Raw genomic sequence first — 14,103 nt, 5'->3', positions numbered from 1 at the left:
TGGAAGAAAATGAAATCCTCCAAATAGAATAGGACTGCAGTGAACAGTTATCTGACCATTATTTATTCTATGACTTTGGTTTCTGTACATAAAATATCAACAGGTAAGAATTTATGTTGTTGTTTATATTCTTTTCACTATCACAATTGATAGAGTAAGGCATTTTGTGTGTCCCTTTTGTTAGTGCATGGACCTTTATAGGACGTAAGCATGAAGCTTAGAATTGTACTAGTGATTATTAATTTTGTCAGGATCATTAAACTGCCAAGATGCTACTGAATCATATTAATTTAGGATCTGTAAATGCATTAAAGAATAGGAATCTACAAGTACAAATTTAATATTGTTTAGAGTTTTCAAAGTTTGAAGGTTTAAGTCTCCCGAAGGGTAGTTTAAGTTTGTTAAACAACAGAATACAATAAATGTTTGTAATATAGTATTGCAAATAAACATTACAATGGCACAGGTATTAATGTCACTATGGAGAAAGTCAGCATCCCCCTGCAGCTGAGAGTGGTACAGTCCCAACCCTGCCCAGCAGAACAGGATGGCAAGTGGAGCACTGGACTTTGTGAATGCTGGGGGGATATGGATGATTGTGAGTGTCTATTCACTGTACTAATAGCAATGCAAAACATCATCACCATCTCACATTAACTGCGATGAGAAATATCAATGAAAACATACATATGTATAATTTGCTTGTGTTTGAAGTGACATCTGTGTGTGTTTTCAGGTTGCTGTGCTTTTTGGTGCTTGCCATTATTCGTTTTTAAGACGAACAGGGCCGCTGGGGGATGCCCCTGTTGGACTGTCTCGGATGTGGAACGCCAGCGTCACTGGCCATGCGTGCAGCTGTAAGAGAACGTTACGGCATTGAGATGAAATTAAATCACTCGTGTAATGACGTTAGTCTGCAACTACATGTTCAAATACTGTGACAAGAAACAAAAACACAATCATTAATACATATAGTCATATAATTTGTCATGTTAGTATTATACTATATTATATTGCACCAAATTTCTTTTTGGACGTGATATACCACAGTTATGCAAGCATGAATACTCTTACACAAAAAGGCACCCACACATGCACACACACAAACATCCACGCACATGACCCAATGCCCACACATACACTTACATTCCACCCATATGACCCTCTTCTAAAACCAAGTGAATTGGCTGCGATAAGCATCTTTTCTCAGCACCAAACTAACTGAAAGTTCTGGAAGCAAACGCCCACAACACAAACCAGTGTGCCGTGACTGCATGTTACATTACAGAGTACATGTGACATGAAAAATCAGTTTTGTTGCAGAAAGAAAGAGCTAGGCAATATCAGATCAGAGTCGTAAAGTTGTACTCTGATTTCTTTCTTGACAAACTGAACGTATTAAAAATTCAACATTATTTTTGTTATTAAATTGGATTTAGAATTTAAATAATCTAGTGATCATACAAAGACCTAGTAAAGGAAATAGCTCAACCCAAAAATAGAAAATGTGTTGAAATGTTTTATCCACACGACCCCAGTACATCAATTAATGTCTTGTGAAGGGAAAAACAGTGTGTTTATAATCCTTAATCCATAATAATACTTCCTCCAGTGAAAATCAGAAGCAGAAACAGCTAATATGCTTGCGCATATAAGGAATTCGTTTTAGTGTCATAAGCTTCCAGTTCACAGAGACAACAACGACACACAGACAATAAAAAATAAGATGAGAATAAAAAATACACATATATAAATATAAATAAACAAAAAAATTGAAAAAGAAAAAAATAATAATTGAAACATAAATGATTGTATATACAGCAGTGCAATAGATGATAGTAGAATGGGATAGAATAGAAGGAGATGCAGGGATGTACAAGGATGGAGGTGGTAGCAAATAAATATAAGGTTATTGCACATTGTTATTGCATAATGGGGGGGGGGGGGGGGGGGGGGCATTTAATTGTTCATAAGTTGGATTGCCTGGGGAAGAAATTGTTCTTGTGCCTGGCTGTCCTGGTAATTGTGGCTCTGTAGCGCCGGCCAGATGGCAAAAGTTCAAAAAGGGGATGACTTGGATGTGAGGGATTCAGAGTGATTTTCTGAGCCCTTTTCCATTCCCTGTTGCCCTCTTACATTAAAATCCACTGACATATTTGTGTAGAACAGATTTGGATTTTATAAAGGTGCTGAATCTGTGCGTATTTCTCTCCTGATTCAGATAAAAATGACTTTTTCACTGGAGACAGCAATAATATGCATAGAGGACTCTGTTTAACATTAAAAACATCTTAATCATGGATTTGTTTAATACAAACATGCAGCTTTTGACTTCACAAGACTTGGATTATTCTGATGTTTGTATCAAATGTTTAGCCTTTCATTCTGCTGGCACCCATTCACTGCAGATGATCCGATAAACAAGTGATGTAATGTTAAATTTCTCCAAATCTGTTCCAATGAATTAACAAACTGATCTATAGCTTGCATGGCCTGAGGATGAGTAAATTTTCAGCAAATTTTTATTTTTGGGTGAACTATTCCTCTAAGTACCACCAAAGACCATCAGTTAACATCGTTTGTACTTTAGAAGTAAAAATTCAACAGAGGGTCTATTTACACTAAGTGCAATTAGCCCGCCTTGTTGGCAAATGCTTTTTACACTAACTCCGCCCAGCAACGTGTGATTGGAATAGTCAACATTGCAATAAGACACCATATTTAACCTCAGTTTCAGTGGTGTAGATGGTAAGGCGTGTGATTTTTGCAAGTAGTACTCGTTGCAGTCCACAAGATTCAGGGGGTGTGGTTGGATCCACATTTAGGGGGTGGAGATGGGTAGGTTTAGGGGTGGAGATGAGGTGGGTTTAGGGATCAGGGGGTGGAGATGTGTAGGTTTAGGGGTGGAGATGAGGTGGGTTTAGGGATCAGGGGGTGGAGATGTGTAGGATTAGGGGTGGAGATGAGGTGGGTTTAGGGATCAGGGGGTGGAGATGGGTAGGTTTAGGGGTGGAGATGAGGTGGGTTTAGGGATCAGGGGGTGGAGATGGGTAGGTTTAGGGGTGGAGATGAGGTGGGTTTAGGGATCAGGGGGTGGAGATGTGTAGGATTAGGGGTGGAGATGAGGTGGGTTTAGGGATCAGGGGGTGGAGATGGGTAGGTTTAGGGGTGGAGATGAGGTGGGTTTAGGGATCAGGGGGTGGAGATGTGTAGGATTAGGGGTGGAGATGAGGTGGGTTTAGGGATCAGGGGGTGGAGATGGGTAGGTTTAGGGGTGGAGATGAGGTGGGTTTAGGGATCAGGGGGTGGAGATGGGTAGGTTTAGGGGTGGAGATGAGGTGGGTTTAGGGATCAGGGGGTGGAGATGGGTAGGTTTAGGGGTGGAGATGAGGTGGGTTTAGGGATCAGGGGGTGGAGATGTGTAGGATTAGGGGTGGAGATGAGGTGGGTTTAGGGATCAGGGGGTGGAGATGGGTAGGTTTAGGGGTGGAGATGAGGTGGGTTTAGGGATCAGGGGGTGGAGATGTGTAGGATTAGGGGTGGAGATGAGGTGGGTTTAGGGATCAGGGGGTGGAGATGGGTAGGTTTAGGGGTGGAGATGAGGTGGGTTTAGGGATCAGGGGGTGGAGATGGGTAGGTTTAGGGGTGGAGATGAGGTGGGTTTAGGGATCAGGGGGTGGAGATGGGTAGGTTTAGGTATATGTAAGGTGGGAGGAGTTGGATCTGGATCTTGTAGGCTGCAGCAAGACGCTCCTCTTTTTTTATTTAATAGCCTAATTTGAATTAAAACTATAAATTACACTCAATACGTTATTATTGCGTACTGTTTTATAATGTACTACAATACTGAGGTGCAGATAATTGCCACTAGTTGCAATAAGTAGTATAAATAGCTATTTTAACAATGTAAATAGAATCTATAGCTAGGCTATTTGCACTTAGTGCAGTTTTTTAGTTTTTTTTTTTACCTACACACTTAAAAATGTCAAACTGAATTTTTTTATTTAGTTTCTCTCTCTTTGTTTGGGTGAATTACCTCTGTAGGATGAGACAAAGATAAGAAAAGTGAAATGCTTTTGACATGCGTGTATTTCATTCTACCACTAGATGGAGATGGATTACATTTTTTTGTGATTTAGGTAATGTTTCACAGAAATATCAAAAACAAGAGTTGAGAGTGGGGTCATTCATTCAGTCTGCAAAAGATGTGTCAAAACAGTATTAGCTTTCAGGATGTTAATATGACTCTGGCATCTTTACATCATTTCAACTCTCTCTCTGTGTGTGTTATTCCCCAGGGTGATGTGTGCAGTGACTGTTTTTATGGCTGTAGCTATCCGCAGTCCTGGTATCCCTGAGATTAACAGACGGGCAGCTGTGCGAACCAATGCCAGCTCTTTATCATCCTCTAAAACCCATTACACACCGCTGGTGGATCTAGATTATGTGCATTTCATCTAGGGTGATTGCTTCTGATCACAGCAGATTGATCTCAGTTCAGAGTATAATGAAAATAGTTACAGTCACTTATTAAAATCTGAGCTAACATCAAATCATAAATATGTGTTTGAAACTTTAATACATTTATTTCAGGAAAAAGCTGGCAGACTTGATGTGGGATTGGCATGGGTGGAAGAACTGTAGAGGACTAGCTATTGAGAGAGGTGTCATGGCAAGGAAGTGATGAGGAAGCAAGTGCGGGTGAAAACAGTTTATTGTTCGTCAGATGGAACACACACAAACAGGAATGTAATGATGATGAGTGACGCAGGAACCTGATGGACTACACGGCTGGATGGAGGTGAAGAGTCGGATCCGTAGGTGGTGAGTGAATATCCAGGCAGGAACGAAGAACACAGCCACACCGACACGGGACATCGACTAACACACAAGACAGCGGAACGGATGAGAACGAAGCAGGAACAGGCACAAGAACAGCACAGGAAGGCATCCACAACAATCTGACAATGAGAGGAGAAACTGGTGAGTATTTATAGGTGTGTTGAAGAGCTGCAGCTGGCGCCGCTAACGAGGCTCAGCTGAGTGTAGTAAGCGGTGATGGCTCGGCCACGCCCCCACACATACACATACACACACATGACAGAATTACGGAACAAGGAGGAAGCAATGAATGAGTGAACCGTGACAAGAGGCGCTTAGTCTGACAAGCTCAGTTCAATTAAAAGCAACTACGGTAAACAAAATTTACTCATAATTGCCCATTCTTGTAATATGATTACACATATATTTTTTTTTCTAATTTTCCGCATTTTATTATAAGAAAGATTAATTGATATAATCAAACTATAAACTGACTGTGAAAATTGCATGAACCCATACATTTCACTGTTATTTTATAGTCCCGTATAAAATAATGAAAAATCTAAATTAAAACAAATATTACGAATTAAAGTGATAATAATCTAAACAAAAGTTATACAGTTCTTTCACATGAATTATTATGTCAAAACTGTCTCCTTTAAAAAAAAAATATATGTACATACATACACTCTACAGATGGACATTGTTAGTGGACAAATTAATTGCTTTCTTGTGTTTTAAAATAGTTTTCTGTAAGTCAACAAGGTCAATCATTAATCATTTTATTCATTACCATCATATCTATTGTTGACTATTATTTATTTATTCTTTTTTATTTTTTTTTTGCTGATGTATCAATTATATTCTTTTCTTAAGACTAAATATTCCACATTCTTTCAAATGAATAAACAACATGGGGACAGGAAAGACTGAATATGTATTAAAGGTAAAACAGCATATGACCCTGTTAAGTAGTTCTACTATAAGCTGTTGATGCACATTTGGCATTTATTCAGCTTGGACCAACTACAAATCTGCCAGTTACCAAGTCCAAAAACACTGACAGATAGTGTTATCTGGATCCTCCAGCAGTGTTCAGCAAATTAAAGACCATTGGTTGGTCCTGAATGAATTTTACATCTTTTAGAGTCAAAGTTCATCTGGCAGTCACGGATCTGTCATTCGGACCTGTTTTCACCTAGCCACTGATTGAGCACACCGGCACGTCATCTGTTCACTCAATAGCCAAGCCTTTAAAACACACACCTCACAGCAGGGGCGTAGCCATCATTTCAAAAGTGGGGGGACGGAATGTCTAGTGTTATACCTGTTTTTTTTGTTGTTTTTTTTTCAGTTAACCGTTTTTTTATTTTTAATCATACCTTTTTGCTTAATATGCTTTATGATTATATTATTATATATGATTATAAAATAGAAGGAAAGAAAGATAGAAAAAAGAAAAAGAAAGAAAGAAATACAACAGCTTGTCACTGGGACAGTACCCTTAAAAGCACATCTTTGTACCTTATTTACCCCAAAAAGTTTCATAGTTGTACATTCCGGTACATATTGGTACTCTAATGTACTAATGTGCACCTTTTTGAGTATAAGTTACAAAGATGTCCTTATAAGGGTACTATTGTTTACATATTTCAGATTGTATTTTGTGAGTGTTGTATGTACAGTACATGGCACACAGTAATGGATACTTGCACATTCACATACTTCTTTATTCTGTTCTATTATACATTAGTCTGATTAGTCTATGTTAAAAGACATATCTTATCATAGACAATGCTGTAAATAATCTTTACCTCTGAAGCCTCACTGAAACTTTCTGCCTCATTCACTCTCACTTCTGCCTCTGTCTATAGCAAATAAAGCAGTGTTTGAAACATCTACATACAGGGAATAGTGACATACAGAAGAAAATAACACATTAAGTACACTGCTGGACAATAACCGATCATTTGTATCCTAAATTATTTTTTCACACTTTAGAATGATAAACCCATATTCACTATTAACTATGACTTTTGCCTCAAACTCTTCATTTACTGGTTATTAACAGCTTGTAAGGTAGTCGTTGTAGTTGTTAAGTTTAGGATTATGGGATGCAGAATATGGTCATGAAGAATACAGAATTAATATGTGTTTAAGTACTAATAGTCACTTCCTGGTCCCCTGTGTCGGTGAGGTGTGTGTGGTTACTCCTGTTCTGTGTCTCCTGTTTCAAAGAGGATATCCAAGTTACCATTCCTCCTGAACACCGAAGAATCTGCAAATCATCCCTTACCTGTTTCATTGATTAACCTCAAGTCTGTCAATAAAACCCGTTCACATCACGTCACGCTGTCTGAGTCCCTATTCTGTAACAGAAGACCGGACCCTATACAGAATGGATAGAATTCGAATCCTGACCCGCTGAATTTTGCAAGGGCATTAGTGCCGCTTGCCCTCTCCAGTGCCCTAGAAGACCAATACCTCAAGACCCTGTTTCGGCTTGGGATCACATACCATCAACGCACGAAGCTCCCAGACACCTCCAACCTGAATTGGAAGGAGACGCTCATCCGGTGTCTGGAGAGTCTTCGATCCCGAGTCGGAGTTCCTCCCGGGATCTCCCCCATTGACGGCGGTAGCCCACATTCCCCTCGTCTCCCAAACTCACAGGCGTTCGCGGCCAACCCAAGCTCACCGGCAGAAAGTGAGGTAAGCCCGCCATCAGAAAGTATGGCAAGCCCGCTGGTAGAAGCTCCTCGCAAGTGCCCTCCAGTGCCTGCTCCTCGTAAGCGTTCTCCTATGAATCAGCTGGTCCCGTCCAGCTCTCCTGTGTCTCCGCTGGTCCCGTCCAGCTCTCCTGTGTCCCTGCTGGTTCCGTCCAGTTCCACGCTGCCAGAGCGCCCCCGAGAATCCGCGCTTCCAGAGCGTCCCCGAGAATCCGCGTTTCCAGAGCGCCCCTGAGAATCCACGCTGCCAGAGCGCCACTGAGAATCCATGCTGCCAGAGCGCCCCCGAGAGTCCGCGCTTCCAAAGCACTCCCTAGAGTCCGCGCTGCCAGAGCGCCCCCGAGTATCCATGCTTTTAGAGCGCCCCCGACAGTCCACGCTTCCAGAGCGCCCCGAGTATCCATGCTTCCAGAGCACCCCCGACAGTCCACACTTCCAGAGCGCCCCCGAGAGTCCACGCTGCCAGAGCAGCCCCAAGAGTCAGCGTCCTCTAGTGCCCGCTCCTCCAGAGCGTCCTCTAGCGCCCGCTCCTCCACCCCCCCCTCCCCGATGTAATTATTACGGTGCGGGTCGCACCTTCCCGGAGGGGGTGGTAATGTCACGGATCTGTCATCTCTCCACCAGTCACGATGCACTCACACACCTGTTTTCACCTAGCCACTGATTGAGCACACCTGCACGTCATCTGTTCACTCATTAGCCAAGCCTTAAAAATACACACCTCACAGCACTCCAGTGTCCGGTCTCGTTACAATGTTACAACCTTACAATGTTTCTACCATACTACGTGAATCGTTCCTACGAAGAGGACTACTATAGCTATCATATCTCTATGCTCGATACTTACCGTCTTGTCTACTTACCTGCTGTGTTTCATCCCAAGTGTGTCTTCCAGCGATCCCAAGTCTGTAAGCTCCCGAGTCTCTTCCTGGTCCCCTGTGTCGGTGAGGTGTGTGTGGTTACTCCTGTTCTGTGTCTCGAAGAGGATATCCAAGTTACCATTCCTCCTGAACACCGAAGAATCTGCAAATCATCGCTTGCCTGTTTCATTGCTTAACCTCAAGTCTGTCAATAAAACCCGCTCACGTCACGCTGTCTGAGTTCCTATTCTGTAACACTGGCAATATTGTCCTTAAAAATAATTAATTGTTACCATGACTAAAATGTCATTCATAGCAATCTATAGCATGTGAGCAAACCACCTTTTTGCAAATCAGCATTGTGTTATGTCTGACAATTAATTTGTATAGGCAGCGTTCATACCCCCCAAAAAAGAGTCAAAGTTAGTAATGAATATCTTAATTAAATAAATAAAATGTTTGTTTTCCCCCAATTTCACTGTTGTTTTGCAATACTTAAGCTATGATGGAAAAGAATGTGTAGATGTTATCAACTGGTCTGTCCAGTTCCATGTTATATAATGAATAAAAAAAGCTCTTTCCTTCTCTTATCTCTTCACATGATATCCTAGAGCAATGTTGTTTTAACTTTTTTATTTATGCTTTTTCACATTAATGCCACCAGCAAACCACAGTTGTCATGCATATGCTTACAGATAAACAAGAGTCTTCATTCTCTAGTGAAACTATGCCCCTGTTAAAACAACATAATGATGGATTTTCAGGTGGAGAGTCATGGGCATTATCAGCAGTGACACATCACTAACTTGACCAGTGACTTTGAGGAAGTACTTTAAGATGCACACCTACTTGTGTCTTTTTATGGGACTGTCTTAACAACTTATCTCCATCCTTTTGTCGGTTTAAGTGTGAATGAACAAATCTGCCCGTCCGCTCTAGTCTCACGCTCAGGTAAGAGCAGTTTTTTATTATTATTCAGTTTGCATTAGTTTAACATGCATTCTGTAAGACAAACATTTTTTTATAGGATATTTAATTTTAAAAATACTATGTTTTTCTCAGTTTCTAATTTTACATTTAATTCAATGTGTAACTTATCATATCTTTGTAATTGTATGTGAAACTTACTAGCAGTTTCTGAGTGAAAATTGTTTCTACACAAACTGTTTTTCATTGCCGTTTTAGAAAAGACAAAATATGAGGTCTTTTTAAAAGTAATATTAAAAGTGCTGAACAAAAAGAATGGCCTTATGGTCCACATCTTACATTTGTTGATCAGATTTTTTTTATAGAATCAGAATCAGAATCAGAAGGAGCTTTATTGCCAAGTGTGTTTGCACACACAAGGAATTTGTCTTGGTGTTATGAGCTTCCAGTACAGAAAGTACAAACATAGTGTACTTACACTATGTTATACACAATATACATAAGTATTTTGTTTAGTGTGTTATACTGAACATTATTGTCACTATGCACTGATTTAAATGTCTGGGTTTTTGCCAACATTTCAGGAATAACTAGTGATAGACAGTTTATTTCCAGAGCATTTTTATCCTAATGGCAATGAAAAATAGGCAGGGAATAAACCTCAACTGGTCTTACTGAGCTGTAGGATAAATGAATTTGTATTGTTGATCCCTGACTACTGTTGCATGTTCAGTAGTTTATGTTCACATTAAAAAAAAATGATTCAGCGATGACTAATTAGTTAGAAAAAAATATATAATTTTTTTAATCTTTCTGTAACTGTGTGTGCTTGTGTCTGTTGAAGGATTTCGTAATAAACAGGATGACTTCTCATCAGCCCAGGCCCTTTGTCATGGCACACACCTCCAACCAGTGGAGCTCTGGAATCTGTGACTGCTGTCAAGATGTACCAGAATGTGAGTCTCTCTCTCTCTCTCTCTCTCTCTCTTTCTCTTTCTTTTCTGTTTATTTTGGCTTGTCTTTCAGGGGTGTATTTCCTTAAAGAATGTCGCTTTGCAACTATGCAACAATATTGTTAAATAGCTGTGAATGATTGTACATCACTAAATATGTGTATAAAGGCTACCCAGAGGAGTGCCAGAATCATTCATATGAAAGCAATAATGTAGTCATTTTATTTTGGGATTTTTGAGAATTACGGTGGACTATATATTATCCTTCTTACTAAACAGCTTCCCACTAAGTAAATTCATACAGAGACATTAAAAATGGCTTTGAATATAAATTATTTTATAGTTTCTGCTTAGCTTAGAGCTTCAAGATGGACTTTATTATCATTCTGCTACAAAATGCACCTCATGACCACAGTGCTACACACATATATACAAATCTAGTCTAAGTAATTTAACCAAACACATCCTTGATACAGGCATTTAACATACAGTGCAGTGATGCAGACAGACAGAGCGAAAGAAAGATTTAGGGGAAATGTTTACATTTACGCATTTTGCAGACGCTTTATTATACAATACCAGGTTTAGTAGAAAGCTAGATGAGAAAACTGGCTAGAGCAAAGAACAAATGCCCCATAAAACATGGAAACCTGTGTGTGTGTGTGTGTGTGTGTGAACTTATGCTACATTGTGTAAGACTTACAGAACTTCAGATACATTGATCTTCTGAGACGGCCACAGTGCATTAACTTACAGATATCTTTTTCGACATCTCACTGAGAGATGTGAGAGAAGTCCCTTCTCACCTATCCACTTCGTTTACTCTCTCTCCCCCTCTCTCCCCTCATTTCCATCTAAACAGAGATCACCGAAACCACTTTTCTTATTTAGAATGCAACTGTGATGTTTGAAAGGTGTGGCTGGTAAAAGGTCTCATTCTCTTAACAATAGGACAGACACCCATCAAGATTAGAAAAAGATAATACAGATCCTAAGAATTCAGAGAGAAGTTTATTACTGCAGAAGGTGTGTCATTTCCCAGTGTCTTTCATGCAAATTACCTTCTGTCCCAAAAGGTCTTAACTCGACTTGATCATGGGTATCGAAAACAGCAGTCTCGGTGCGGGTTCCCAATCTGTGTTTATTTAATTTAAAAAAATAAAAAAATTTTCTGTGTTCGTTCTCAAACTGTTCCATGTATTTACACTGCAGAAAATTGATTCTTTCATATTTATAGACCAGTATGCAGAAAACTAGGTAAGTATATCATCATAAACACAGTCAGGTTTTTTTGTCTTGTGAAAGTAAGCACTATCCTACTAAGCAGATGAGAATGAAAAGCACTGTAGGCCTACGGTATTCTTAGATCTGCGTGCGTTCTGTGTTAAAGAGACAGCAGCCGTATAAACGCGCTGCCTGCTGTCATTAATGTCAATCAAAGATCTTTCACTGATTTAATAACTTTAATTAATGAATCTATATTTTATATATGAGTAATGGAAGTCTAGGGAAAGTCCCCACAATTCACAGAAACAAACGTGTGTGTGTGTGTGTGTGTACATTGATTTAAGTTTGTGGTGTGGTTGAGTCCTTGTGAAAGTGTGTTTTCAGCTGGTTCTTGAAAGTTTCACCAGAGAGAAGCGTTTTTGGAAAGGTTATTCACTTAATAATATGAATTCCAAAACAATTCCATTATAATGTACAAAACAATGGGCCTAGCAAAATGAACACTTCAATAAATACTGAAGTCCTCTGAAGTCATGAAGTCTGAAGTGAGTTTGTTTGAAGCTCCTGAAAGAAGTGATACGAGAGACGTGAAAGTGGCATTGCTGATGTGTGGTTGATCAATTCAAATAATATAGGCCTATTCTGGAGAGTCGTGTTATACTTTCGTCATACGCAACCTAATGAAATGTGCCTCACAGGACTATATGGTGCTGTGCTACCATAAACATATACAAATCTAGCATACATAAAAGAAATAAGCTATTGACATTTCACATGTTTAAATATACGATTATTAATGTATTCTTAATGTATTTAAACAATGTGAAATGACAATGTTTCTTATAACTCTTTAACATATTGAGTCATTCTCATCACTAATGGTAGTTTTATTTATAGGTTGCTTCTCGTTTTGGTGCTTTCCCTGTTTTGCCTGTTCGACGGCTCGTAAGCATGGCGAGTGTCTGTGTCTGCCTCTGCTCGATGGATTTGGATGCATTCCTCCAATAACAATGGCCATGAGGGTATCAGTGCGCAATCGCTATGGAATCCAGGTTTGGACTAACACAATCTGTGTTTTAAACCCTGTTCTATCCAAGTAATATCTCATATATAAATGTGGAGCACTTATGGTGTTTGTCTGTCTGTCTAGGGTACTATCTGTAACGATTGTGTTTATTCCACCTTCTGTGGCGTCTGCGCCTGGTGTCAGATGTCTCGAGAAATGAATGTCCGTGAAAACAACATCACTCTTGTCCATAATCGAGCAAAATGAAGGCAACTGGGCAACCAACAACTTCCTTTCTGTTCCTCAGTAGATCTGCACTAGTAACAAATTGTGTAACCTGATAGGACCCTCATTGTTCTCAGTGACATTAGATCTGCACCATTGTATTTGTTCCATTTAATAAAAACAGTTTGATGTTTGTCTGGTATGTCTGCATTTTAGTATACGTTAATAAATCTTTCTACTTTGTAAAGCTATATAATGTATTAAAATACCCAAATTTCCTGCCTTAAAATGCGAATAACCATATTACACTATGGGGCATTATAGAGAAAAACAAATATCCACACTTTGCTCACACATGGTTTTCAGCTATATAATGGGAGCAGGTGTGGGTCACTGTGAGAACCATCAGTGGGACATCATACTGCATACAGACTGCAACTGTTATAACTTAAAGGGTTAGTTCCCCCTAAAAATGAAAATTATCCCATGTTTTACTCACCCTCAAGGCATCCCAGGTGTATGTGACTTTCTTCGTTCATACGAATCCAATCAGAGTTATATTTAAAATGATCCTTTCTCTTCCAAGCTTTATAATGGCATTTTTCTTTACAAATCCTCGTTTTGTGCTTCTAATTTGTGACCGGTGTTATATTTTGATTTCTCTCTGTTGCGCTTCCGGCCGTGCCCGATGCATACATCCTACGGAAAAGCTTCCGTGTACGACAGTTAGCGGAAGTGAGAGAAAAGTGTTTATAACGTTTTAAATATGGATATTTTCCTTCAAAAACGCATTGATTCGCTGCAGGAGGCCTTTATTCACCCTCCAGATCCGTGTGAGGCACATTTTATTATGCATGCGCACGCTTTATTTGACTTCTTTTGGACTGTTGAATGCCATTATAAAGCTTGGAAGAGCAAGAATAATTTTTAATATAACTCCGATTGGATTCATCTGAAAGAAGAAAGTCAGGTAACACTTTATTTTAAGGTGTCCATAATACAGAGTAATTACCTAGTTAAGTACTTAGTAGTAGCCGTTGTACTTACGTGAAATAAAATGTACTTACCATGTAACTAAGTTATGAAACAGCCTGTAATTACAGTTTGCAATTATGTAGATATAATAGGCAGCTACTGTTACACATATGTAACAGGCCGAGTCTGTTACACAGCTACTTATGTAACCAAAAGATTGTTACATTTACATTTACGCATTTAGCAGACGCTTTTATCCAAAGAGACTTACATTGCCTTCAAGTTACAGTTTTTACATTTTATCAGCTCTTGCTTTCCCTGGGAATATGTATTGCATACTTTATACAACGTAATTATAATTGTAAATACACAAACATAAG

At 39.4% G+C, this 14,103-nt stretch overlaps 1 protein-coding gene across 1 annotated transcript; it reads left to right on the top strand.

Moving 5' to 3' along the window:
- The first annotated feature begins 9,222 nt into the window (after positions 1-9,222).
- Positions 9,223-12,949, top strand: LOC306842600 (cornifelin homolog B-like). Its single transcript, XM_079373555.1, has 4 exons — positions 9,223-9,361; positions 10,182-10,293; positions 12,415-12,569; positions 12,668-12,949. The coding sequence occupies exons 2-4, from the start codon at positions 10,200-10,202 to the stop codon at positions 12,788-12,790; spliced, it is 372 nt and encodes a 123-aa protein (XP_079229681.1). The 5' UTR covers positions 9,223-9,361; positions 10,182-10,199; the 3' UTR covers positions 12,791-12,949.
- The last annotated feature ends 1,154 nt before the right edge of the window (positions 12,950-14,103 follow it).

Source organism: Barbus barbus (assembly GCF_936440315.1).
Source record: "Barbus barbus genome assembly, chromosome: 2".
NCBI lineage: Eukaryota > Metazoa > Chordata > Actinopteri > Cypriniformes > Cyprinidae > Barbus > Barbus barbus.
This window is presented reverse-complemented; position numbering and strand designations above follow the sequence as displayed.